General features: G+C 38.5%; 2 protein-coding genes across 2 annotated transcripts; both read right to left on the minus strand.

Annotated features, from left to right (window-relative positions):
* Nucleotides 1-23,715, minus strand: LOC146579917 (Fc receptor-like protein 5). The gene is made up of 17 exons (XM_085265688.1): nucleotides 23,679-23,715; nucleotides 22,564-22,599; nucleotides 22,124-22,390; nucleotides 21,394-21,660; nucleotides 20,993-21,271; nucleotides 4,928-5,191; nucleotides 4,527-4,805; nucleotides 2,961-3,260; nucleotides 2,468-2,725; nucleotides 1,947-2,212; nucleotides 1,681-1,780; nucleotides 1,508-1,523; nucleotides 1,266-1,428; nucleotides 900-963; nucleotides 754-813; nucleotides 339-401; nucleotides 1-125 (listed from the first exon to the last, which is right to left on the minus strand). The coding sequence occupies exons 1-17, from the start codon at nucleotides 23,713-23,715 to the stop codon at nucleotides 1-3; spliced, it is 2,844 nt and encodes a 947-aa protein (XP_085121814.1).
* LOC146579918 (uncharacterized) lies at nucleotides 17,396-18,934 on the minus strand. Its single transcript, XM_085265860.1, has 6 exons — nucleotides 18,811-18,934; nucleotides 18,305-18,553; nucleotides 17,971-18,087; nucleotides 17,796-17,846; nucleotides 17,633-17,698; nucleotides 17,396-17,501 (listed from the first exon to the last, which is right to left on the minus strand). Exons 1-6 carry the CDS (start codon nucleotides 18,917-18,919, stop codon nucleotides 17,425-17,427), a joined length of 669 nt encoding a protein of 222 aa, XP_085121986.1. The 5' UTR covers nucleotides 18,920-18,934; the 3' UTR covers nucleotides 17,396-17,424.
* Nucleotides 23,716-24,443: the final 728 nt, after the last annotated feature.

The raw sequence follows: 24,443 nt of genomic DNA on the forward strand, positions 1-24,443 counted from the left end.
TTATGAGCTGAAGACATTTAATAATGTGAAGAATAAATCAGCCTGCATGGCAGCAGAATTACTGAGAGAGCTTCCTGATGTGACTTCAGAATAAACTGCTGCATCAGCTGCAGGACTTGATGTTCCTGTGAATGAAGAGAAGATCATTGAAAACAATAATATCATTAACCAGGAGGAAACTGGATGTCTCCACTAAAGAGTAAGATAGATTTTATAATCCAAGTAATGAATACTTGTGAATACCTAAATATAAATATTAAAACAAACAGATTTACATTGTAAGAGCAGATAAACATGTTGAACAATATTCAGTGGAGATGATGGCAGACTTTGCTCACCTTTGTTTTTCTTGGCTTTTTCTTTTTTGGGCTGTTTGACCTCAGCATACATCAGACTGTCCTCTAAAAGAGACGTCAGAGCTCAGGACACATTTGTTCAGCACAGATATGATGACAAGAACATTACAGAGTAAAAACATGAGAGAAACTGTTTAGTTGGGGGACATATAGATGGACAATACCATACTGTACAATAACAATATCATTCTGTATATGAAGCAGACAAACTTACACTAAACTCTGAACGGCCCTCGATGTGTATAAGATTCAGTCTGCTGATGTGTAGTGGTCGTATGTAGTAGCTAAGCTTGGTCAGTGAATAACTAAACTCCATGTTGACCTATAATTACCTGCAATATAACGATGTGATGACACATTCAAGTACAAACACTGAATGAGACTGTTGTGACTGTACCTGCAGCTCCTGTCTTCACCTCAGAGTAAACAGCACTCTGCTCTGCTTTATGATGCTTCTCTGTGAAGATGATCAGATTAATGAAAATAATTAAAACATTTTAAACACTTAAAAAACTTTCTACACCGAGTGTTTTGTGTACTCACTCTTCTTTCCAAAGTTTTGAAGTTTAATAAGAGAGTATGTGACGTCTCGCGGTTCATCTGCACCTGAAATGTAAGAATGTTTGTAAACACATCATATTCAATTTCATTAGTTGTTTTCAAATCCAGGACTGTCAGATATTTTTAGAGCATGAACCCATCATGGTGTTACTGTTTGTGTTGTTCTGATATGAAACAATAACATTTGTGGATTCTTTCAGTCGAGTTAAAGATACAATCAGGTTGTAAAATCCTGTTTGTTTCTGATCTTTTGTGCATGTAGTCAGTTGGTTATTTGGATGTTTGTCCAGCTGGATTTTGATAAATGTTCTTTGAGAAGCTGCTGAGCACAAACTGAACCTAAGAAATGTTCCTGTTAATGGAGACTGAATGAAAAGTCAATATTAATAATGATAATAAAGATCGGTTTAAGTGCTGACCAGGATGAACAGAGTTGTGTTCATGAGTTTCATCCTGGTTGACTCCATGATTTGTGGAGGAGCCCGGACTGTGACTCTCAGACTGGATCGACCTGAAACAGGAAATAAACACAATAAACTCAAAAGTAACTGATGTTTGTTTAAAATGATAATTAAAAGTATTTTACCAACCTGGTGAAGCAGGAACCTGTGAAAGAGACAAATGTTATTACACATGTTTGTCATGTGAATTGCTCCACATTTATTTTGTGTCATGAGATCAGAAAACATGTATATGTGTGAATAATTAAAGTGTGTGTAGTAAATAAACTCTCTAATACAGCATGAAAAGAAGAGGCTCTTACACTTGGACTGTCTGCAGCGACACAACAAGAGCAGGAGAAAAATAATGAGAGAGACTCCACAAACCAGTCCAACAATCAACCACACAGGAGACGAAGAGCTGTCAGCTCCTGACACAGTTACTGTAACACAAAACAGAAATTAATTATTAATAAATTATAATCTTATGAATAAATGCATTTATAAAATAGAGCCAAGTGACTTTGAGACTTAAATCAGACAATCTAATGTTCCTTCTCAGTCATTGGTTTAGAAAAATCCATCAAATCTTTTGATCCTGCTCACCTTTAACTGACATCCAGCTCTGTGCTGACTCTCTTCCTGAGTACTGACACTTGTAGAAACCTTCATCAGACTTTGACACTGCAGAGATCTTCAGCTCCCCTCTGGGATCATTTTGAATAAGTTTGTCATTGTGATAGAAAAACACATTGGAAAGTATTTTTTGTGTTCTCAAACTGCAGCTCAGACTAACAGAAGCTCCCTCAGTCACAGGATGAACAGGACTCACCAGGATAGGACCATTACCATCATCTGTGACACAATCACACAATTGTTTCAGTCACATCAGCTGGTGCACACTTTGAGAAAGAGCTGACAAACAATAATAAGAACAGATTGTACAAATGTTTTTCATCATCAACATCATCTGATCTTCTGTGTTTAAAAACTGCTGTATGTGTTTTATTTTTCCCACATGAAATTACTTCACATACAGCAAAGCTGGAACAAATGTTCATGTGACGTCTAAATCATCCAAATCCAAGAAGTAAATGTATAATAACATACTCTGTACAGTGATGTTGACTGCACTGCTGAACTCTCCTGATCCAGACTCACACCAGTACACTGCAGTATCTGACTTTGATGTGTTGATGTCACATGTGGATCCAGTCATTCTCCTACAGTCAGAGAGTCGGCCGTCCTCAGAGAACTTCCTCACTCTCCACTCAGTGAAGTTTCCCTCACAGGTCAGTGAGACAGAGTCAGAGGTGAAGTGTTGCACTCTGTCAGGACTCACTGTGAGAGACGCTGCTGAATGAACATCTGGAAACAACATGCAGTGAAGAGACAAAGCTCACAGATGTTAGGATCAAAATATCACAGTGAACATATTCTTTTGCTTTAATGTTTAAAGGTCAGTGCTAAAAGACTCAGTGTTCGTATAATTTTCACCTTCAATGCAACCCCCCCCCCCCCCCCCCAAGAAAAAAAATCCCCATCAATTTATACTTTTTTGCTGTTGCATTACTTGAAAAAAGATAGACAGAATCAAACTGACCTGCAGACCAGACAAACTTTGGTTGACTGTGATCAGTGTGATACTCTGGGTCTCCTCTTCCAGCTCTGCACACATATCCTGCTGTGTGTGTCTGTCCATGAATGATGTAGGAGTCCTGTGCAGTCCCACTGCCATCAGGTAGCAGCTCATAACTGGAGGATTTCTCTGATAGATCAGGAACAGCTTTATACCAGTAGAAGCTCCATCCTGCAGACGGATGTTCAACCTCACAGTTCAGAGTTACTGAGGCTCCAGGACTCAGCCATGATGGAGACACAGTGAGGACAGGACGGGGTTCATCTGTTCAACAAAGATTTTCTCTCAATCTTTCGTCTCTTAACTCTGAATTCAATGTCACTAAAATGTTGACTCACAAATATTTATGATGAACTTTAAGAGTGAGACTATCTAAACATGTCAAATATCTCAACATGTACTAATAAAAACACATTTTTACAAACTGTTTCTATTTCCAGGTTAAATGAACTATGACTCTACTTACTAAACATTGACCAATTTAGAAAACAATGTGTAATTTTTCTGCATGTGAGACTTCGACTGCCTAGAAAAGTTTTTTTTTCAAATCAAAAATAGTTTGAATGCCTCATCTCTGTTTTCTGGTCATTACTGCTTTAATAGTTACAGTGCCGTGAACAACTTCTTTACTTTCTATCGGAGTGGGAGGAGAGTGTTTGAAAGAGAAGTATGTGTGTGTTTTTAAAGTCGTCTTACTACAAATATTATTAAAAAGTTATTTGAAAAAATCAAGTTCACACACAAAAGCTGACTGGAAGTTATTTTCTATCATTTAACATTTCATTTTAAATGTTGTACACAGCTACTACAACAGCAAAATAAAATGTTAAGCTGACGTTCATCACTTTCATGTATTTGTACAATTTTTAAAATTATAACACATTATTTGTTTTAATTCTTTTATTTATGCAGAGATGGGTGAACTGTTAACTGTTAGTGATCTGAGCCCAGCAGTAAAACTGGGACATCTGAGCTTCTGCTGTTTACCTGTGTTTGTTTGTTTGTTTTGTTTTCAAATAAAGTGAGTGAAAAACAGCTGAATCACAGACAGAAACTTATTTTTAAAGAATGAACATAAACACACTTTTCTCCACAAAGTCGTTATCTGTACATATGAGACTTTTTCAGGAAGAAGTTGGAATGAGTTTGATTTGCTTTCATAAAATCACTTTGAGGCTAACATGCAAATCAATGAGTTCAATGATGAGATGATTGAATTACTTTTATTATTTTTTTAAAGAAGTTTCATATTTGTTTTCATTTGTTGAGGGAGTTTGAAGAACTATATTTGTATCCTGTTTGTGTCATTATTGTCCTCAGGTGATGGAGCAGCAGGTCAGCATTGGCGTCTCTATACCAGCTGAAAGTTCGTGACACAAAGTGGTGACAAACTGTCTACAATGAGGCTACTATCAGCTGCAGCTCTTTGTCTGACTAACAATGTAACATGCTTTGTAGACCATTGAATTCATCCTGTGCTGACCATGATGACATTTGTCAAATGGAGATCACACAACAAACATGACTTACTTGATGCTGACAATGTGAAGGCTTCACTCCACTCTGTTGAAGAATATGAGTCATCTCTGCGTCGACTCTTACACATGTAGTCTCCACCGCTGGACTCAGAAACTCTGAATGTCACATCATTATTGTGTGTCCACTGTGTGGGTGTCCCGCGTCCTCTCCATTCATACTCCCACTCAGTGGTTTCACCTCCTTCCTGCACCTCACATGTCAGAGTGATCGTCTCACCTCTGAATATCTGAGGCCAGTTGGGTTGTTGTTTTACAACAACTTTATTGGAAACTGTTTACACATATTAACAGTTGAGATACAAACAGAAACATGAAATCAACACAGAAAACTTCACATTGTATGTTTGATAATCATGAGTGAATGTATATTTCAAACTAAATTACTGAACTCACTGGTTTTCTCAATGGTTACATCATCACTTATATCAGTGTAGTAAGCTGGGTTTCCTCTTGTTCCTCTGCAGCGGTAGATTCCTCCTTGAGATACTCTGATATCTCTGTTTTGTTGATCTCTGATTTGAACTTCAGAGGTTGTTTGGGTTCGTCTGAACCACTCATATTTCCATCCATCAGAGCTCTGCACAGAGCAGGTCAGTGTCACACTGCCCCCTACTGGTATGATTGTTGTTTCTGCTGTCAGTGTGGCCCTGGGTTTATCTGCAGATATGAAAAAGAAGAGAACATAATGCACACCTGATACAATATAAATGTATAAAAGGTTTAAAAAAATCCTTTTTTTAAATCACCCCCCCCCCCCCCCAATAAAATCTACAAATGTCTTCATTATATATATATTTTTTTTTTCTACAGTTTAAGTCACTTTAAATTTTTCTGATTTCTGTCTCAACATGGTGACAGAGCTGCAGTAATTCAGGTTGTAGATCTCTAAATAAGCACAGTATAAACATTTGTCCATTCTCAGGCCTGACTAATTCACACTGAATGTAAACTAATGCAGTTCACCTTTGAAGGAAACACAAAGTTAGGTAAAATGCAATGATCTTTGTTAAAGTTCCAACACATAAGAAATACAATACTTTCAATGAAACATTTATTAAACACATATTTTTTATAATTCAGATGAGTATTTTAACAGGAATCATCACAGTATTAATCACTGAGGACTTACCTAATACAGTTATAAAGACAGTATTACTGTTCTTTATATAATGTGACTCCTTCCAGCTACCAGAGCACTGATATTCACCACTGTTGCCTGTCGAGCTAATTTCTAATCTGTAGTCTTTGTTCTCACTGTAGGGGACATAGTCTCGACCATCCTTGTTGATTGCATAATACCAGTCAGTGTCTCTTCCTTCATTCATTTCACACTTGAAGGTAACAAACTCTCCAATGAAATAACTGGACCAGTTGGGTTCAATAGTTAGCACAGCAACTAGAATCCAACACAAACAGACAATCAGACAACAGACAATCTGAAACACTTTATGCTCAAGGCAGAATGTTGATTGATTATTAATACTTTATTTATGTAGAGTCATACAGGTTGAGAATAATCTTTGCTAAATAAAAAGGAAGAAATAGAAAAAGTGAAAACTGTTCAGTCACCTTGAGCGTGTCCACTGCAGACGAGCGTACAGAGCACTACAATAAAGACAGAAACTTCAGACATTATCAAACTAAAGACACTCAAATCATGTGAGTGTTTTGTTGATGTTAGATTTGAAATGTAACATAAATAAAACACTGTTGGTAATGATGTGTCTCATTTCTTGATCATTAGTGAGTTAATGACCTTCTTAATTGACAATCCCACCAGGGTTTAAAGTGCAGTCGCTTTCTTACAAAGCTCCTTAAAACACTTGGAGATTTACATCTACTATGATCTGAGTCAGTGCACTAAAATAGAATCCAGTCTACAAACAAACATGGTGATAACAAAACATTAGTGTCCTAAAAACGGTACAGTCCATCCTCTTTGGGCAACAGGTGAACGACTGGCTTCCAACAGGGAAATGATCTCCCCAGTATTTCCTTTATGTATTTGACTTTTCAGTACTTATCTCAAAATGTATTTTTGAGATCAATGACATCTCAAAAATGTATGTCATTGACAAATTGCAATGGGTCACTTCTCTCAACAAGAATTTCTCTAGAAGGTGATATATAATATAAGGTGGAAATAATGTACGTGTCTTCAACAGCAAACACCATTAAGCTGAAGTTAAACCTGCCTACTGGGAGGTTTTTTGTTTTTGTTGTTTTTAAATCTCTATTTATGGCTGGACGAGCTCTAATCTTCCTTTAGGAAGCAATTTTCATTTAGTAAGGAGTAGGATCAGTGTAGTACTCTTTTATACCTTGACTAAGGAAGCAGTTTACTGTTAGTCTGCATTAAAAGGCTGTTTAAATCTAGCACTGGCTTTAATCACTGCCGTTGTATATTTAATCAGTGTCTACTATGATTGGTTACATTTTATATTAGGATGTCAAAAGCATCAAACTATCACTGATGGAGAAACAAACCTTTGTTAGATAAACTAAAGCAGCTCCACTCTGATCTGAGTCAGTGCACTAAAATCTAATCCAGTCTACAAACAACCACGTTGGTAACAAACATGAGAGTCCTCTGATCACATGACCTGCAATGGTACAAACGACTGATGCTCTGTTCTTCTTACTAAAACATGTTTATGGATCAGTATGAATCAAACAATAGAAGTCAGTGATGTACTCACAGAATAGGCCCAGCTCACAGAGCCAAGTGGCTCCCATCCTCACATCCAGCAGTGACACGTCTGAAAACTTCTACAACTTTCTGTAAAGAGAGAGAGTGAAGCAGCAGCACAGCAGATACCAAAGAGCTGAGAAGGAAACAAAGAGGTTTTAAAACTTCTCTCTGCTTCCTTCCTTTTACACAGAAATAACAACTTAACAAGGTTTTTATGAAAAGGCCTTTAACACACAGACTAAACTGACCAATAGCAGACAGACAGTAAGTTTCATTACACATATGTGAGCTGACTGAGGGTTAAAGAGGAAATGAGGAGAACACAAGTCCAAGTCTTGTTTTAAGTGTGAAAAACATTTATTTTATTTAAATATTATTCAAATAAAAAAAAGAATAATAATAATCATCATCATCATCATCATCATCATCATCTTTGTCATAAACTGTAAGTATTATCAAACATTTGTCTTACATTATTTCAAAGGCTATTTATAATTTTAATAAATATTTCCAAACCTCAAGCACACAGATGTATGAATACAGGAGAGTAAATATCAATAAATATATCTACAGAGTAAAACCAAACTCCCTCTACCTGCAAGCAGACACTGCTGGAACTAATTAAAGGTGTTTTTAACCCCTGATGTAACCTGTCTGTGCTCCGTCTCTCACCCTAAGACAGCTGGAAGAGGTGTTGCCTTGTAGGTAGCTATAACTGTTATAATTGTATTAATAGCGAAAGACATTGTTTTTAGCGTCCTGTGACCACACAGTGGTCTGATGAGTCTCAGTTTCTGCTCCAACATTCAGATGGTAGGGACAGAATTTGGCAGAACCAAATCAATCAAATCATATTAATTTCACTTTGATCTCCAAACAAACTACAGTGATTTCCATGTTTCCTTGTTTAGGCTGTGGGACTGTAACCTCTAAGGTTTACATGTTTCCAGTTTAAAGTTTCAGAGCCTCAGAAATCAACAGCAGCACTGAGACTGGACTCAATGATAAAATAGTTAACAGGAATAAAAATGTTTATTTTACTGCTCTGTGTGCTACATCATCAGATTAATGAGTTTCTACAGCATTCATATCTTATCCTTTTTTACAACAGTGTTACATTTTAATGTTTTAAGTTTGATATTATTTAAAGATTTTTAATCACTATTTAATAATATCTCTGCAGCAGGTGGCACTATGTGTCCCTCCAAACTATCAAAGCGCAGCTGATTGACAGAAGCAGGATTCAGCTTCGAGAGCAGAGTCCTGCAAAAGTGTCGTCTGTGTAGACTTTTCATTGGGACAGAGAGGGGGAGGGACTTTCACCCACCCAACACATGCTTTCGTGCATCCTCTAAGGTCCTGACTGCACGCTGTTTGAAGTTGATGATGTCAGCGTCTGCTGAATGTTCATTGGTTGGCAAGTGCAGTGAAATACAGCAGGAAAGGAAGAAGCACAAAAAACACTTCAAAGGTCAACAATGCACACATGCGAGAGCGTAAATCTGGCGTGCGATGGCTCCTTTATGCATCAAATTGTGCCTCAGCTGGAGGAAGCCAAGACAACACTATGGATATCAACACTGATGCAAATGAGTATCTTCATTCTGTTTTAGTATTGATTAACAACACAGTGTAGATATCTAACCCTACTCTAGATCTAATCTCTATGATAATAAAACTACTCTGATATTTTCTATCTCTGACATTTCACTGCAGATGTTTGAATTTCTAAAATCTGATTGTCTTTTGTTAACATTAAAAAGTAAAAATAAAAGTCAAATTATTTATTGAGCATCAAAAAGGAGAGAAAAATAACCATGTCTCAGCATCAGCATTAACGTAGAAGAGAGTAATGAAGTAAAGATTAAACATTATTAGGATCAAACTGACAGAAAATCAAACAAAACAAACTAAATTAGGACATTAGTTTTAAGAGTTTAAGAGTATCTTTCTTTCTCTGTGCATAAAAAGTACGTTTGACACATGAGAAAACATTTTAAACTTATAGTTATAAAAAATGTTATAAAAGTTTAATTTAAAATGTATTAATATATGACCTTAAAGACAATGACAATGAGTCAAGTGCAACAAGCAGCGATGTATCCAACACGATACTCAGACTAAACTGAACCAAGGAACCAGCCAACATTTGTCTGTAACTATCATAAACATCACAAAAAGCTTTGTTCAAACTCTCACATAAACACTTCAAACCAGTGATACACTCTAATTCTCACACATGAGGAACACTTTCATTAATCAGTGCCATTCAAACAATGTCACAAATGTACTTACACAATAACCCCGTCATGCAGAGCAAAGAGTGCCCCATCCTCACATCCAGCCCTGCTGCACTCTGATCCTCAGCTGATCTCAAACACTTTGACTTTACATCAATAATAAAAAGAGAAGCTGCATTTAATACAGATAAGACCAGAGTGTTTCTTCTGACTGTGGCCTCTCTGTGCTTCCTTTCCTTTTATACAAACCTCAAACAGCTCCTGTAGCTTTGACCACAGCAGTTGTGTGACGTGTTCACATTTCCTGTCCACTGCAAACATGCAGGCTTGCTTCTTGTGTTTGCTTCTTACCTTCTGTTGTTTCAGGTCAGGTGACATATTTACCAGCTCATAATTATGTTTTATTCTCAGAGACTTTTATGTGATTTGTGCAGTGTCCTGTCATGACATACGCAGCGTGGTGTTGGACCTCAACACTGAAGAAACCAAACAGCCACTCGATAAACGCACTAAATAACACAGATCTCTCTGTCCCTCACTCTGCATCCTGTTATGTCATTTTTTCCAAACTCCTGTTTCTGCTTCCATGTCTGTTTCTTCCCTGGTCTGAGTCTCAGGTCTGTGTTTCTTAGTCTGCATATTTCCTGTTTTATTTTGACAATATCACGTTCTGTGTTTAGTTTTGCTTCCAGCTGTGTTTCCACTTCCCTCGTCACCCTCATGTGGTGTGAGTTTTCATTCGTTCATTGGCAGGTCATCTTTTCACCGTGGGCCATGTTTCTGTTCATCACGAGTCACATCTCAGGCATTCATGTCATTGATGTTGGTGACATTTAAGTTTCATGTTCATTGTGTCTAGTGTTAGTTCTCTCCAGTTTAGTTTGCTGTTAACATCGTTCTAGTTTCCTTTCGATCTTCATTTATATTGTTGGTCCAACCTAAAGTAAACGTCTCAGTTTTTGTTCATTCCTGTCTCGAACATCTGCTCTTAGTCTTACACCACGCACCGGCCACCCAGCCGTGACAAAAAACTTTACACTGTTGTGTATTTTTAACTCCTTGAATGAGCCATGATTATGTTTGAACACTGATTAGTCACAACAACAAGCATCATACTACACTACTATCATACCTGCATTGCTCTAACTTGCCAAGAACCAACACAAATCCTGTGTTTCCTGTCTTTTTCTGCAACTCGGGAGTGATGCCACGCCCGATTTCCAACTTCCAAGTTCGGAGGTATCTGGAATGCAGCACAATGACCCACTTTTCACACCTTGTCTCATGTCATGACACACATAATTAATAGTGGATTCATGACCCACTTAAGGGACAACTCCCACTATGGTTGTCTGTCTGGGTTCTCTCTGGGTACTCTGGCTTCCTCTCACAGTCCAAAGTCATATATTATTATGTTAACTGGTGATTCAGGTTGTTGCCTGCAGGTGTGAATGTGAACATGAATGGTTGTCTGTCTCTCTATAACCTGTTATCTTTCATATTATGACAGCTACTATAGGCTCCACCCACATTGAGTCCAAAAGGACAGAACAGTGAATACTTTAAAGTGCGGTTGAGTTGTGATTGGCTAGTCCCTCCACATGAGCATGTAGTGTGTCTCAGTTTGTCACTCAGGCTGTTGTATTAATCATAGTAAAAGCATGAAAACTCAGCCACCATCCTTCATTCATCCCACAACTTAGACATTCACATTACTCACACTCTCATTACACATACATATAGGATCTTGGGGGTGGGCACAATCACGGAGTCCAAATCACCATCAGGGTGTATACCTCACCCCTGACGTCGTTGCCCACCTCTCAATTTTAAATACACTTAGTCATTGAGGGCTAGCAGGAGGGACCATGCGCTTACCTGCTGCTCCTTGGCAGGTAGCTCCATGCCCTCCTGGGTTTTAATTGCACCTTAGAACACATATGCATCAACACTACAATGAGCGGGTGGAGGGAGGTTTGGAGTCTTCTCCCACCCCCATTCTCTGCGGCCTGCTGGAGCGGGGGGGCTAGTAGGAGGAGTTGGCCGTCCGACTGCGGTCTGGGGTGTGGGGCCTCCCTGCTGCTGCGGAGTCGGGGTGGTCTGCCTCTCCCCACCGCAGGGAAAAGGGTAACACCACCTGGGTCTGGGTGCAATTCCCCCCTCCAGGGGCAAGGGTACCTAGACCCGGTTTGTAGAGTACGCTTGGGGAGTGTGATCGTGTGTACAGCGTCTCTTTATGTCTGTCTCCACGTTGGTTGAGTGTGGAGTGAGTGCATATGAGAGCATGAGGGTGGGAATGGATGTTTGTGTCTGTGTGTGCCTGTATGTCTGTGTCTATATGTCAGGTTGGGTATCAGACGCCACCTCTCTGGGGACACCTCAGGCCCTCCAAGGTTTGGAGGCCTATCTCCACCCACCACCACTTCCCCTGCCGGTGGCGGACTCCCTCAGGTGTCGGTGTGTTGGTGGTTCTTTGTGTCTGGGGGTGGGCGTCCGGGTACACACCGGCTCACTCCTTGGCGGCCGCTTGTCGGGGCCTGGGGCCTGGGGCTCGCTCGGGCCCCTTTGGAGGTGGGGTGCCCCCGGCCTCTCGGCCTAGGGCTCGGTCACTCAGGCGCAGCTGGGGGCCGGCGGAGCTCACGGGCGCGTCACTGCAACCCCCCCTGGCTTCTGCTCCGCGGCTGCTGAGTGAGCCCTCATCTGGGACTCTCCTCAGCTCTTACTGGAACAGTGGCGCGGCTGCCCCTCTGTTGGTCTTCCATGGTCTCTTGTGTTCTGGGGGCCTCTGGATGTCTGGAGTTTTGATCTCCTCCATACCCGCTTCACACCCTGGAGGATGGGGCTGTGGCCCCCCCACACTCCCTAGCAGATCATTACATGGAGAAACCTTTGGAATGCAAGCATGCTGATCCACACAGGTATGCACACATGGGTATTCACAGACGCGGACTAAAGCTTTCTTGGCTGCTGCCTCAAAGCACACTGTGCGCTGTCTATCTTGCGTGCTGCACAATATCGTTTATTACTTAGTAAATACTGATATCTATGACTAGCTAGTTTATTGTGATGGTGCTTTGTTTTCTCTATTATTATGTTGCTCTTTGTTGTTTGCTGTCTCCTCTGTTTGTTTGTTTGTTTGTTTGTTTGTTTGTTTTTTCTCCATACAGGTGACCCAGGAGTTTTTTTTTTTTTTTTGTCTCTCTTCCCCCCCCTTCTCACCGTCTCTTCTCCCCTTGGGTTTTCTTTCTTTCTCTCCCCCTCTCTCTCTCATTCATTCCCCCTGTCCTATTTATTAAAAAAAAAAAAAAAAAAAAAAAAAAAAAAATGACAAAGGATGAACTGAAGCTCTGCCATCACGTAATGTCGCATACTGCTGTTTCTGATGTCATTTAAAAAAAAAAAAAAAAAAAAAAAAAAAAAAGGGAGTGATGCCACGCCCGATTTCCAACTTCCAAGTTCGGAGGTATCTGGAATGCAGCACAATGACCCACTTTTCACACCTTGTCTCATGTCATGACACACATAATTAATAGTGGATTCATGACCCTCTTAAGGGACAACTCCAACTCTGGTTGTCTGTCTGGGTTCTCTCTGGGTACTCTGGCTTCCTCCCACAATCCAAAGTCATATATTATTATGTTAACTGGTGATTCAGGTTGTTGCCTGCAGGTGTGAATGTGAACATGAATGGTTGTCTGTCTCTCTATAACCTGTCTAGGTTATCTTTCATATTATGACAGCTACTATAGGCTCCACCCACATTCAGTCCAAAAGGACAGAACAGTGAATACTTTAAAGTGCGGTTACGTTGTGATTGGCTAGTCCCTCCACATGAGCATGTAGTGTGTCTCAGTTTGTCACTCAGGCTATTGTATTAATCATAGTAAAAGCATGAAAACTCAGCCACCATCCTTCATTCTGTCAAACACTTTCTTACAAAGGTTATGATTAAGGTTTGTTGCAGTATCATCTACACAAACTCACCAACATGTTCATATCCAAGTGTTTTAGATTCTTTCACAGCAGGTGTGTTTTTTTCATCCCACCACTTTTCTTTTAGAAAGATAAAATACATTAAAATGTAACTTCCTGTTTTTAGCTTATTTTCATGTTATATGTAAAAGTTAAGTGCAGAAGTTTCAGTACTTATCAATATTTTAATATTGTAATGCTTCAAGATATAAAGTCTAAAAAGGCCTAAAAACGTGTGGACTCTGTGATACTGCAGAGTCCAGCAGACAGTTTGGAGTCAAACACTGACGTCATCATCACAGGTGTAGGAACCATTTCTGTAACAGTAGCCAAACAGACACATTAGTATCAGTAGGTTTAGATGATTTACTGGCTCCTCTGCTGGTTACAAAGCAGTGATTATACTTTGGAGTTTTGTGTTATACTGTGAGGAACTGGCCTGTTTGGAAGTTGCAGTAAGAAGAAAACATGTCTGTATATGATGTTGTGGACAGAGAGAGTGATGGATGATTTTATTTATTTCAGAGATAAATGAACGTTTACAGCACGTCCATGCAGAGACTCTTAAAGACATGAGCGTGAGAAACAAGCTTTTCACCGTTTCTCTTGATGCCCACATGCTTTATTTATTCTTTAGTCCAGCATGTGTCATCACCACAATAAAGCTACTTTTAACCTGTTTTCACACATTGTCATACCTGCACATTTCCACTGTGCTGTGTTGACTTTAAATAAAACAAACCACAGGCTGCATTTCCTCTTATAAAGGTATCTGACTTTCAGTGGACAAAAATAAACCTGTTGAAAAAAAGACTTAACCAACAACAGTCTTTACACACATGTAGGCATCACAGTCTGTTCAGAGGAACAAAGATGTTATTCTGTATTGTCTTATTTACAGATTAATCTTGTATTTTTACTGCTCATTGCTTCTTAAATAAAACAGATCACTGTATATATTTCAAGGTTTGGTAAAAAGTTTTGCATCTATCAAAAAAAAATCTACAGTTTTCTCCACCTGGAGGCAAAAACAAAGACAATGTATGATGTCCAAACCACCAAGTTAACCAGCAGATTAGGAGGAGGAAGCAGAGGGGCGGGGATCAGGAAGGCCAGGTGGTTATCAGCAGAATAGGAAAGAGCAAAAGAATTAAGTGTGGTGTTTATTTTTCCATTAAAAAAAGATTTGTCCACAAGAAAAAGTCTCAACACAACATAAGATAATATCACACATGTTGTGTCACAATATTAGAAATTATGAATCACTTTCAGCCAATTATCAAGAAACGTTTCACCCTTTAGCCACACAACAACAGAACCAGGATAATTAATATAAATCCACAAACAACAAATCTCTGAGTTCATGTTGTTTCTGACTCAGTCGATGTCACAGCTGCTCATTGATCCTGTTCTGTTGCTTCAGGTTTTCCATGTTTGCATGTTGTCAGCTGATCTCAGATCAGCAACATGACACTGAATATTAATGTTGTGTGAGTGTGTGGTTTAGGGCCTCCATCCTGTGATAATAACCAGGTGTTGAGATGAGGACTCACTGAAATCAATTTATTTCACATACAGTTAGCAAAATGCAAAATTTCTGCACATAGTGTTATATATATCCACACAACACATGACAGGCACTGTGGGTTCAAGAGCACTGAGCATATTCAGCAAATAACCACAGATGCATGATGGGATATGATTTAATTTTATGTAAACTTCTGAACAAGAAACGAGCTGATATGTTTGAGGTGGACAGCTGACTGTAGTTTGTAGCTGCTGAGCTCAGTTCAAAAGAGTTAATGGGAAGGAAACACAGAGGCTCCAGTAATGATCACTCCACTGCCTCCTACTGATCACTCTTGTTATTACACCATTTTAAGAAAAAGTTGCCATATTAATGTTCATTTGTGATCCCTGAATTTCTCACAGACATCAAAAACATGTTTTACCTCCTCTAATACACTCGCCTTCATTTTATGCTCATGGCCACCTTTTAATGTCACAGAGGGGTCGATGCTTTCTCTTGATAAATCAAACTGCTGTGAAGAGGTACAAACAAACTGCACAGTGATGTTGGTGCTCACACAGTCCAATCATAACCATTCTGTAAGGATTCAGTGATACTCTGTCAAAATGTGACACTCTGTCCTCCTTCACTTAATAGACTCTTAATAGACTCTTAATAGACTCTGGACTTCCAGACCAGCAGGTTTAGGGAAGTTACACACACATACTTACACAACGCACAGACAAGGTGCTCTTTGTTTGTATGCATATGTCATATGTTAATGAACCTATGCATACTCATGTAACCTCAATAAAGAGCAGTGTTACGGGGGGAGTGGACGAGAGCGACTGGGATCAAGCGAAGTAACGGCGTTTGTCCAGTTCTCTCCCGTGCACGAGAAACATAAAGAACTTTGCCTGCTTGGTGTTCAATGCTTTTCGCTGTGTGGTTGAATTGTCTTGAACGTTCCAGCAAATAGGTTTATGCTACAAACCTATCAAACTGACACTTTTTATGCCTTCAACTAAGGAAATACTTTATATTTATATTTGACCATTACAGCATGTAGTTGTCAAGTTATTTACTGAACAAAACATTTTTCTCTTCTCTCCACTTTTCTGGGGCTCAGATACAAATCATGAGCCATTTTCAGATGATTAATAAACAGCATATTGCAGTTAGAAATGACATTTTAATACACATGTAAGCATCACAGTTTACTTAGATGAACAAAGAAGTGTTGTGTGATATTATTTTGTAGAAAATGTTGCATTTTTAAAAGCACCACAATTATTTGATGCACATTAAACTGTAAGCGTCATAAAAGACACAAACATCACCTACAGAAAACAAACCTGCTCTGGTGTGCAACTGCTCTGATAAAACACTCTTCAGATGAGTTTGTTGCTGCTGATGTGACCAAACCGTGTGAACAGTGACACATGATGGAAGTGCTGCCATGAAATGTAAGAGGACCACATGAAGACTGCAAACACAGCACAAGTCACAGAAAAACATGAAGCACATTCATCCATTTCTGTAACAATGTCTCCAGTTTAGGGTCACAGAGGGACAGTGGACACTGGGAGGAAGCTGGAGTTCATGGAGGAAACACACACAGATGCAAACTCCACACAGAATCACCTCCACGTGTGATTCAATTAAGTTAGTAAAAAGGCTGCTGAGCATAACGTCAGAGCAGTTGTTACTTCTCATTATGTTGATAGATCATGTTGGAGGGTTTGAAGCTGTTTGAAATGACAATGAGTGTCTTTAAATAAAAGCTCTCTTTCAGTGGATTCACAACACTGAACAGCTGTAACATGTACTCTCAGTCTGACACACAACAACAACATACTTTATTTATATCACTTTTATTAACAAAGTTACAAAGTGCTTCCAGAAAGACTTTATAATATATATTACAAATAAAAGAAACAGTTAAAAAAAACAGACCTACAGAACATTAAAGTCCATTAAAATTATTTTCTAATGGGAGAGAAACAAGCAAAACACACTGAGTGATTCTTTCTGAAGACAATATAAACTCAGACTATCAGGATCATTGCTTTGAATTCAAAATCTTCTCTTTTTCACTCAAAGTGGTTTCAAGTATTTAAATGGTAATGGTCTGTATTTATATAGCGCTTTACTAGTCCCTAAGGACCCCAAAGCGCTTTACATATCCAGTCATCCACCAATTCACACACCGGTGATGGCAAGCTACATTGTAGCCACAGCCACCCTGGGGCACACTGACAGAGGCGAGGCTGCCGAACACTGGCGCCACCGGGCCCTCTGACCACCACCAGTAGGCAACGGGTGAAGTGTCTCGCGCAAGGACACAACGACCGAGACTGTCCAAGCCGGGGCTCGAACCGGCAACCTTCCAATTACAAGGCGAACTCCCAACTCTTGAGCCACAATCGCCCACATTTAAGAAACTTTAAAGAGAAAAACAGCTGAAGAGCTGCTGTTAAGATTTTACAGCTGTTGCTGAATTTGGATTGACATTATTGTAGTCAGAGCTCTCCTCTGGGTCACCACGTTGCCCTGTTGAGGTGATCAAATGAAAGCATTTCAAAACAAACTCCCTCTGTTTTGTCCACAAATGCATTTATTATCAGTGAGAATAATTACCAATATATATTTTGCATTTCAAATCTCACATTTTGTGCACTCACTTGTTTTGTTAATGACTTTCAGCTGAATCACAGGTGTGACATTGGTGTAATCACCTTCTGCTGGACCTGAAATAATAATCTGATTGACTTTCATGTTAAACACAGTTATTGTATAATCATCCAGCTTCCACAAGCTCTGTATTAATGAAAGTGTAAACTTTACCATTTTCAGTGTTTTCACATCTTCTGACTGTCTCATAGACACAACGATCACCTGCAGGTCAGAGAAAATCAGTCACCTCATGTCTGTGATACTAACTTGTTTCCACTTTATTTATGATCTGTGTCTTTAAAGATATATATATATATGAAGAAGAAGAAAAAAATATAGTTCTGACCTTTGGACCATCTGCAGCCAAACAAAATGAGTGGAAGGAAAATAAATATGAATCCAAGAATTAATCTAAAGATCATCAGAAGAGAAAATGAAGAGCTCTCAGGTGTGGACACAGCAGCTGTAAATAAGAACGTTTCATTTTTAATAAATGATTTAGCTTAAAAAAATTAAGCTGAGCTAAATTCACAAAGTACTTAATTAAAAAATTAATAAAACAGCAATGTTGAACATTATTGATGAAAAAACTAAATCCTTAAACAAAAGTACACATTTGCAGCACACGGGGGAAGAATTCATCTACAATAAATCACATCACATGTTTTGATCCTGCTCACCTTTAACTGACATCCAGCTCTGTGCTGACTCTCTTCCTGAGTACTGACACTTGTAGAAACCTTCATCAGACTTTGACAGTGCAGAGATCTTCAGCTCCCCTCTGGGATCATTTTGAAGAAGTTTGTCATTGTGATAGAAAAACACATTGGAAAGTATTTTTTGTGTTTTCAAACTGCAGCTCAGACTAACAGAAGCTCCCTCAGTCACAGGATGAACAGGACTCACCAGGATAGGACCATTACCATCATCTGTGACACAATCACACACAATTGTTTCAGTCACATCAGCTGGTGCACACTTTGAGAAAAAGCTGACAAACAATAATAAGAACAGATTGTACAAATGTTTTTCATCATCAACATCATCTGATCTTCTGTGTTTAAAAACTGCTGTATGTGTTTTATTTTTCCCACATGAAATTACTTCACATACAGCAAAGCTGGAACAAATGTTCATGTGACGTTTAAATCATCCAAATCCAAGAAGTAAATGTATAATAACATACTCTGTACAGTGATGTTGACTGCACTGCTGAACTCTCCTGATCCAGACTCACACCAGTACACTGCAGTATCTGACTTTGATGTGTTGATGTCACATGTGGATCCAGTCATTCTCCTACAGTCAGAGAGTCGGCCGTCCTCAGAGAACTTCCTCACTCTCCACTCAGTGAAGTTTCCCTCACAGGTCAGTGAGACAGAGTCAGAGGTGAAGTGTTGCACTCTGTCAGGACTCACTGTGAGAGACGCTGCTGAATGAACATCTGGAAACAACATGCAGTGAAGAGACAAAGCTCACAGATGTTAGGATTCAAAATATCACAGTGAAAATATTATTTTGCTTTAATGTTTAAAGGTCAGTGCTAAAAGACGCAGTGTTCGTATAATTTTCACCTTCAATGCTCCCCCCCCCCCCCCCCCAAGAAAAAAAACCCCCATCAATTTATACTTTTTTGCTGTTGCATTACTTGAAAAAAGATAGACAGAATCAAACTGACCTGCAGACCAGACAAACTTTGGTTGACTGTGATCAGTGTGATACTCTGGGTCTCCTCTTCCAGCTCTGCACACATATCCTGCTGTGTGTGTCTGTCCATGAATGATGTAGGAGTCCTGTGCAGTCCCACTGCCATCAGGTAGCAGCTCATAACTGGAGGATTTCTCTGCTAGATCAGGAACAGCTTTATACCAGTAGAAGCTCCATCCTGCAGACGGATGTTCAACCTCACAGTTCAGAGTTACTGAGGCTCCAGGACTCAGCCATGATGGAGACACAGTGAGGACAGGACGGGGTTCATCTGTTCAACAAAGATTTTCTCTCAATCTTTCGTCTCTTAACTCTGAATTCAATGTCACTAAAATGTTGACTCACAAATATTTATGATGAACTTTAAGAGTGAGACTATCTAAACATGTCAAATATCTCAACATGTACTAATAAAAACACATTTTTACAAACTGTTTCTATTTCCAGGTTAAATGAACTATGACTCTACTTACTAAACATTGACCAATTTAGAAAACAATGTGTAATTTTTCTGCATGTGAGACTTCGACTGCCTAGAAAAGTTTTATTTTTTTTCAAATCAAAAATAGTTTGAATGCCTCATCTCTGTTTTCTGGTCATTACTGTTTTAATAGTTACAGTGCCGTGAACAACTTCTTTACTTTCTATCGGAGTGGGAGGAGAGTGTTTGAAAGAGAAGTATGTGTGTGTTTTTAAAGTCGTCTTACTACAAATATTATTAAAAAGTTATTTGAAAAAATCAAGTTCACACACAAAAGCTGACTGGAAGTTATTTTCTATCATTTAACATTTCATTTTAAATGTTGTACACAGCTACTACAACAGCAAAATAAAATGTTAAGCTGACGTTCATCACTTTCATGTATTTGTACAATTTTTAAAATTATAACACATTATTTGTTTTAATTCTTTTATTTATGCAGAGATGGGTGAACTGTTAACTGTTAGTGATCTGAGCCCAGCAGTAAAACTGGGACATCTGAGCTTCTGCTGTTTACCTGTGTTTGTTTGTTTGTTTGTTTGTCTGATTGTTTTGTTTTGTTTTGTTTTGTTTGTTTTGTTTTTAAATAAAGTGAGTGAAAAACAGCTGAATCACAAACAGAAACTTATTTTTAAAGAATCAACATAAACACACTTTTCTCCACAAAGTCGTTATCTGTACATATGAGACTTTTTCAGGAAGAAGTTGGAATGAGTTTGATTTGCTTTCATAAAATCACTTTGAGGTTAACATGCAAATCAATGAGTTCAATAGAAATAAAATCAAAAACCTTTCTATCAAACCCACTCGTGTGTGTGTGCTTCAGATTAATTTTAATCTACGCCAGTATTTGATGAGAAGATTGAATGACTTTTATTCTTTTTTTAAAGAAGTTTCATATTTGTTTTCATTTGTTGAGGGAGTTTGAAGAACTATATTTGTATCCTGTTTGTGTCATTCTTGTCCTCAGGTGATGGAGCAGCAGGTCAGCATTGGCGTCTCTATACCAGCTGAAAGTTCGTGACACAAAGTGGTGACAAACTGTCTACAATGAGGCTACTATCAGCTGCAGCTCTTTGTCTGACCAACAATGTAACATGCTTTGTAGACCATTGAATTCATCCTGTGCTGACCATTATGACATTTGTCAAATAGAGATCACACAACAAACATGACTTACTTGATGCTGACAATGTGAAGGCTTCACTCCACTCTGTTGAAGAATATGAGTCATCTCTGCGTCGACTCTTACACATGTAGTCTCCACTGCTGGACTCAGAAACTCTGAATGTCACATCATTATTGTGTGTCCACTGTGTGGGTGTCCTGGGTCCTCTCCATTCATACTCCCACTCAGTGGTTTCACCTCCTTCCTGCAGCTCACATGTCAGAGTGATCGTCTCACCTCTGAATATCTGAGGCCAGTTGGGTCGTTGTTTTACAACAACTTTACTGGAAACTGTTCACACATATTAACAGTTGAGATACAAACAGAAACATGAAATCAACACAGAAAACTTCACATTGTATGTTTGATAATCATGAGTGAATGTATATTTCAAACTAAATGACTGAACTCACAGGTTATCTCAATGGTGACAACATCACTTATATAAGTGTAGTAAACTGGGTTTCCTCTTGTTCCTATGCAGCTGTAGATTCCTCCTTCAGATACTCTGATATCTCTGTTTTGTTGATCTCTGATTTGACCTTCAGAGGTTGTTTGGGTTCGTCTGAACCACTCATATTTCCATCCATCAGAGCTCTGCACAGAGCAGGTCAGTGTCACACTGCCCCCTACTGGTATGATGGTTGTTCCTGCTGTCAGTGTGGCCCAGGGTCTATATGCTGTTATGAAAAAGAAGAGAACATAATGCACACCTGATACAATATAAATGTATAAAAGGTTTTAAAAAATCCTTTTTTAAACCCCCCCACCCCCCCAAATAAAATCTACAAATGTCTTCATTATATATATATTTTTTTCTACAGTTTAAGTCACTTTAAATTTTTCTGATTTCTGTCTCAACATGGTGACAGAGCTGCAGTAATTCAGGTTGTAGATCTCTAAATAAGCACAGTATAAACATTTGTCCATTCTCAGGCCTGAAGAAGTCACACTGAATGTAAACTAATGCAGTTCACTGTTGAAGGAAACACAAAGTTAGGTAAAATGCAAGGATCTTTGCTAAAGTTCCAACACATAAGAAATACAATACTTTCAATGAAACATTTATTAAACACACATTTTTTATATTTCAGATGAGTATTTTAACAGGAATCATCACAGTATTAATCACTGAGGACTTACCTAATACAGTTATAAAGACAGTATTACTGTTCTTTCTATCATATGACCCCTTCCAATTACCAGAGCACTGATATTCACCACTGTGGCCTGTCGAGCTAATTTCTAATCTGTAGTCTTTGTTCTCACTGTAGGGGACATAGTCTCGACCATCCTTGTTGATTGCATAATACCAGTCAGTGTCTCTTCCTTCATTCATTTCACACTTGAAGGTAACAAACTCTCCAATGAAATAACTGGACCAGTTGGGTTCAATAGTTAGCACAGCAACTAGAATCCAACACAAACAGACAATCAGACAACAGACAATCTGAAACACTTTATGCTCAAGGCAGAATGTTGATTGATTATTAATACTTTATTTATGTAGAGTCATACAGGTTGAGAATAATCGTTGCTAAATAAAAAGGAAGAAATAGAAAAAGTGAAAACTGTTCAGTCACCTTGAGCGTGTCCACTGCAGACGAGCGTACAGAGCACTACAATAAAGACAGAAACTTCAGACATTATCAAACTAAAGACACTCAAATCATGTGAGTGTTTTGTTGATGTTAGATTTGAAATGTAACATAAATAAAACACTGTTGGTAATGATGTGTCTCATTTCTTGATCAATGGTGAGTTAATGACCTTCTTAAGGAACAATCCCACCAGGGTTTAAAGTACAGTCGCTTTCTTACAAAGCTCCTTAAAACATTTGGAGATTTACATCTACTATGATCTGAGTCAGTGCACTAAAATAGAATCCAGTCTACAAACAAACATGGTGATAACAAAACATTAGTGTCCTAAAAACGGTACAGTCCATCCTCTTTGGGCAACAGATGAACGACTGGCTTCCAACAGGGAAATGATCTCCCCAGTATTTCCTTTATGTATTTGACTTTTCAGTACTTATCTCAAAATGTATTTTTGAGATCAATGACATCTCAAAAATTGATGTCATTGACAAATTGTAATGGGTCACTTCTCTCAACAAGAATTTCTCTAGAAGGTGATATATAATATAAGGTGGAAATAATGTACGTGTCTTCAACAGCAAACACCATTAAGCTGAAGTTAAACCTGCCTACTGGGAGTTTAAAAAAAATCTCTATTTATGGCTGGACGAGCTCTAATCTTCCTTTAGGAAGCAATTTTCATTTAGTAAGGAGTAGGATCAGTGTAGTACTCTTTTATACCTTGACTAAGGAAGCAGTTTACTGTTAGTCTGCATTAAAAATTGTTTAAATCTAGCACTGGCTTTAATCACTGCCGTTATATGTTTAATCAGTGTCTTCTATGATTGGTTACATTTTATATTAGGATGTCAAAAGCATCAAATTATCACTGATGGAGAAACAAACCTTTGTTAGATAAACTAAACCAGCTCCACTCTGATCTGAGTCAGTGCACTAAAATCTAATCCAGTCTACAAACAAACATGTTGGTAACAAACATGAGAGTCCTCTGATCACATGACCTGCAATGGTACAAATGACTGATGCTCTGTTCTTCTTACTAAAACATGTTTATGGATCAGTATGAATCAAACAATAGGAGTCAGTGATGTACTCACAGAATAGGCCCAGCTCACAGAGCAAAGTGGCTCCCATCCTCACATCCAGCAGTGACACGTCTGAAAACTTCTACAACTTTCTGTAAAGAGAGAGAGAGTGAAGCAGCAGCACAGCAGATACCAAAGAGCTGAGAAGGAAACAAAGAGGTTTTAAAACTTCTCTCTGCTTCCTTCCTTTTACACAGAAATAACAACTTAACAAGGTTTTTATGAAAAGGCCTTTAACACACAGACTAAACTGACCAATAGCAGACAGACAGTAAGTTTCATTACACATATGTGAGCTGACTGAGGGTTAAAGAGGAAATGAGGAGAACACAAGTCCAAGTCTTGTTTTAAGTGTGAAAAACATTTATTTTATTTAAATATTATTCAAATAAAAAAAAGAATAATAATAATCATCATCATCATCATCATCATCATCATCTTTGTCATAAACTGTAAGTATTATCAAACATTTGTCTTACATTATTTCAAAGGCTATTTATAATTTTAATAAATATTTCCAAACCTCAAGCACACAGATGTATGAATACAGGAGAGTAAATATCAATAAATATATCTACAGAGTAAAACCAAACTCCCTCTACCTGCAAGCAGACACTGCTGGAACTAATTAAAGGTGTTTTTAACCCCTGATGTAACCTGTCTGTGCTCCGTCTCTCACCCTAAGACAGCTGGAAGAGGTGTTGCCTTGTAAGTAGCTGTAACTGTTATAATTGTATTAATAGCGAAAGACATTGTTTTTAGCGTCCTGTGACCACA

This window comes from Mchenga conophoros, linkage group LG3 (genome assembly GCF_057382185.1).
Source record: "Mchenga conophoros isolate Kocher_MC1m ecotype Shallow Benthic linkage group LG3, M_conophoros_male_GT1.1, whole genome shotgun sequence".
Taxonomy (NCBI): domain Eukaryota; kingdom Metazoa; phylum Chordata; class Actinopteri; order Cichliformes; family Cichlidae; genus Mchenga; species Mchenga conophoros.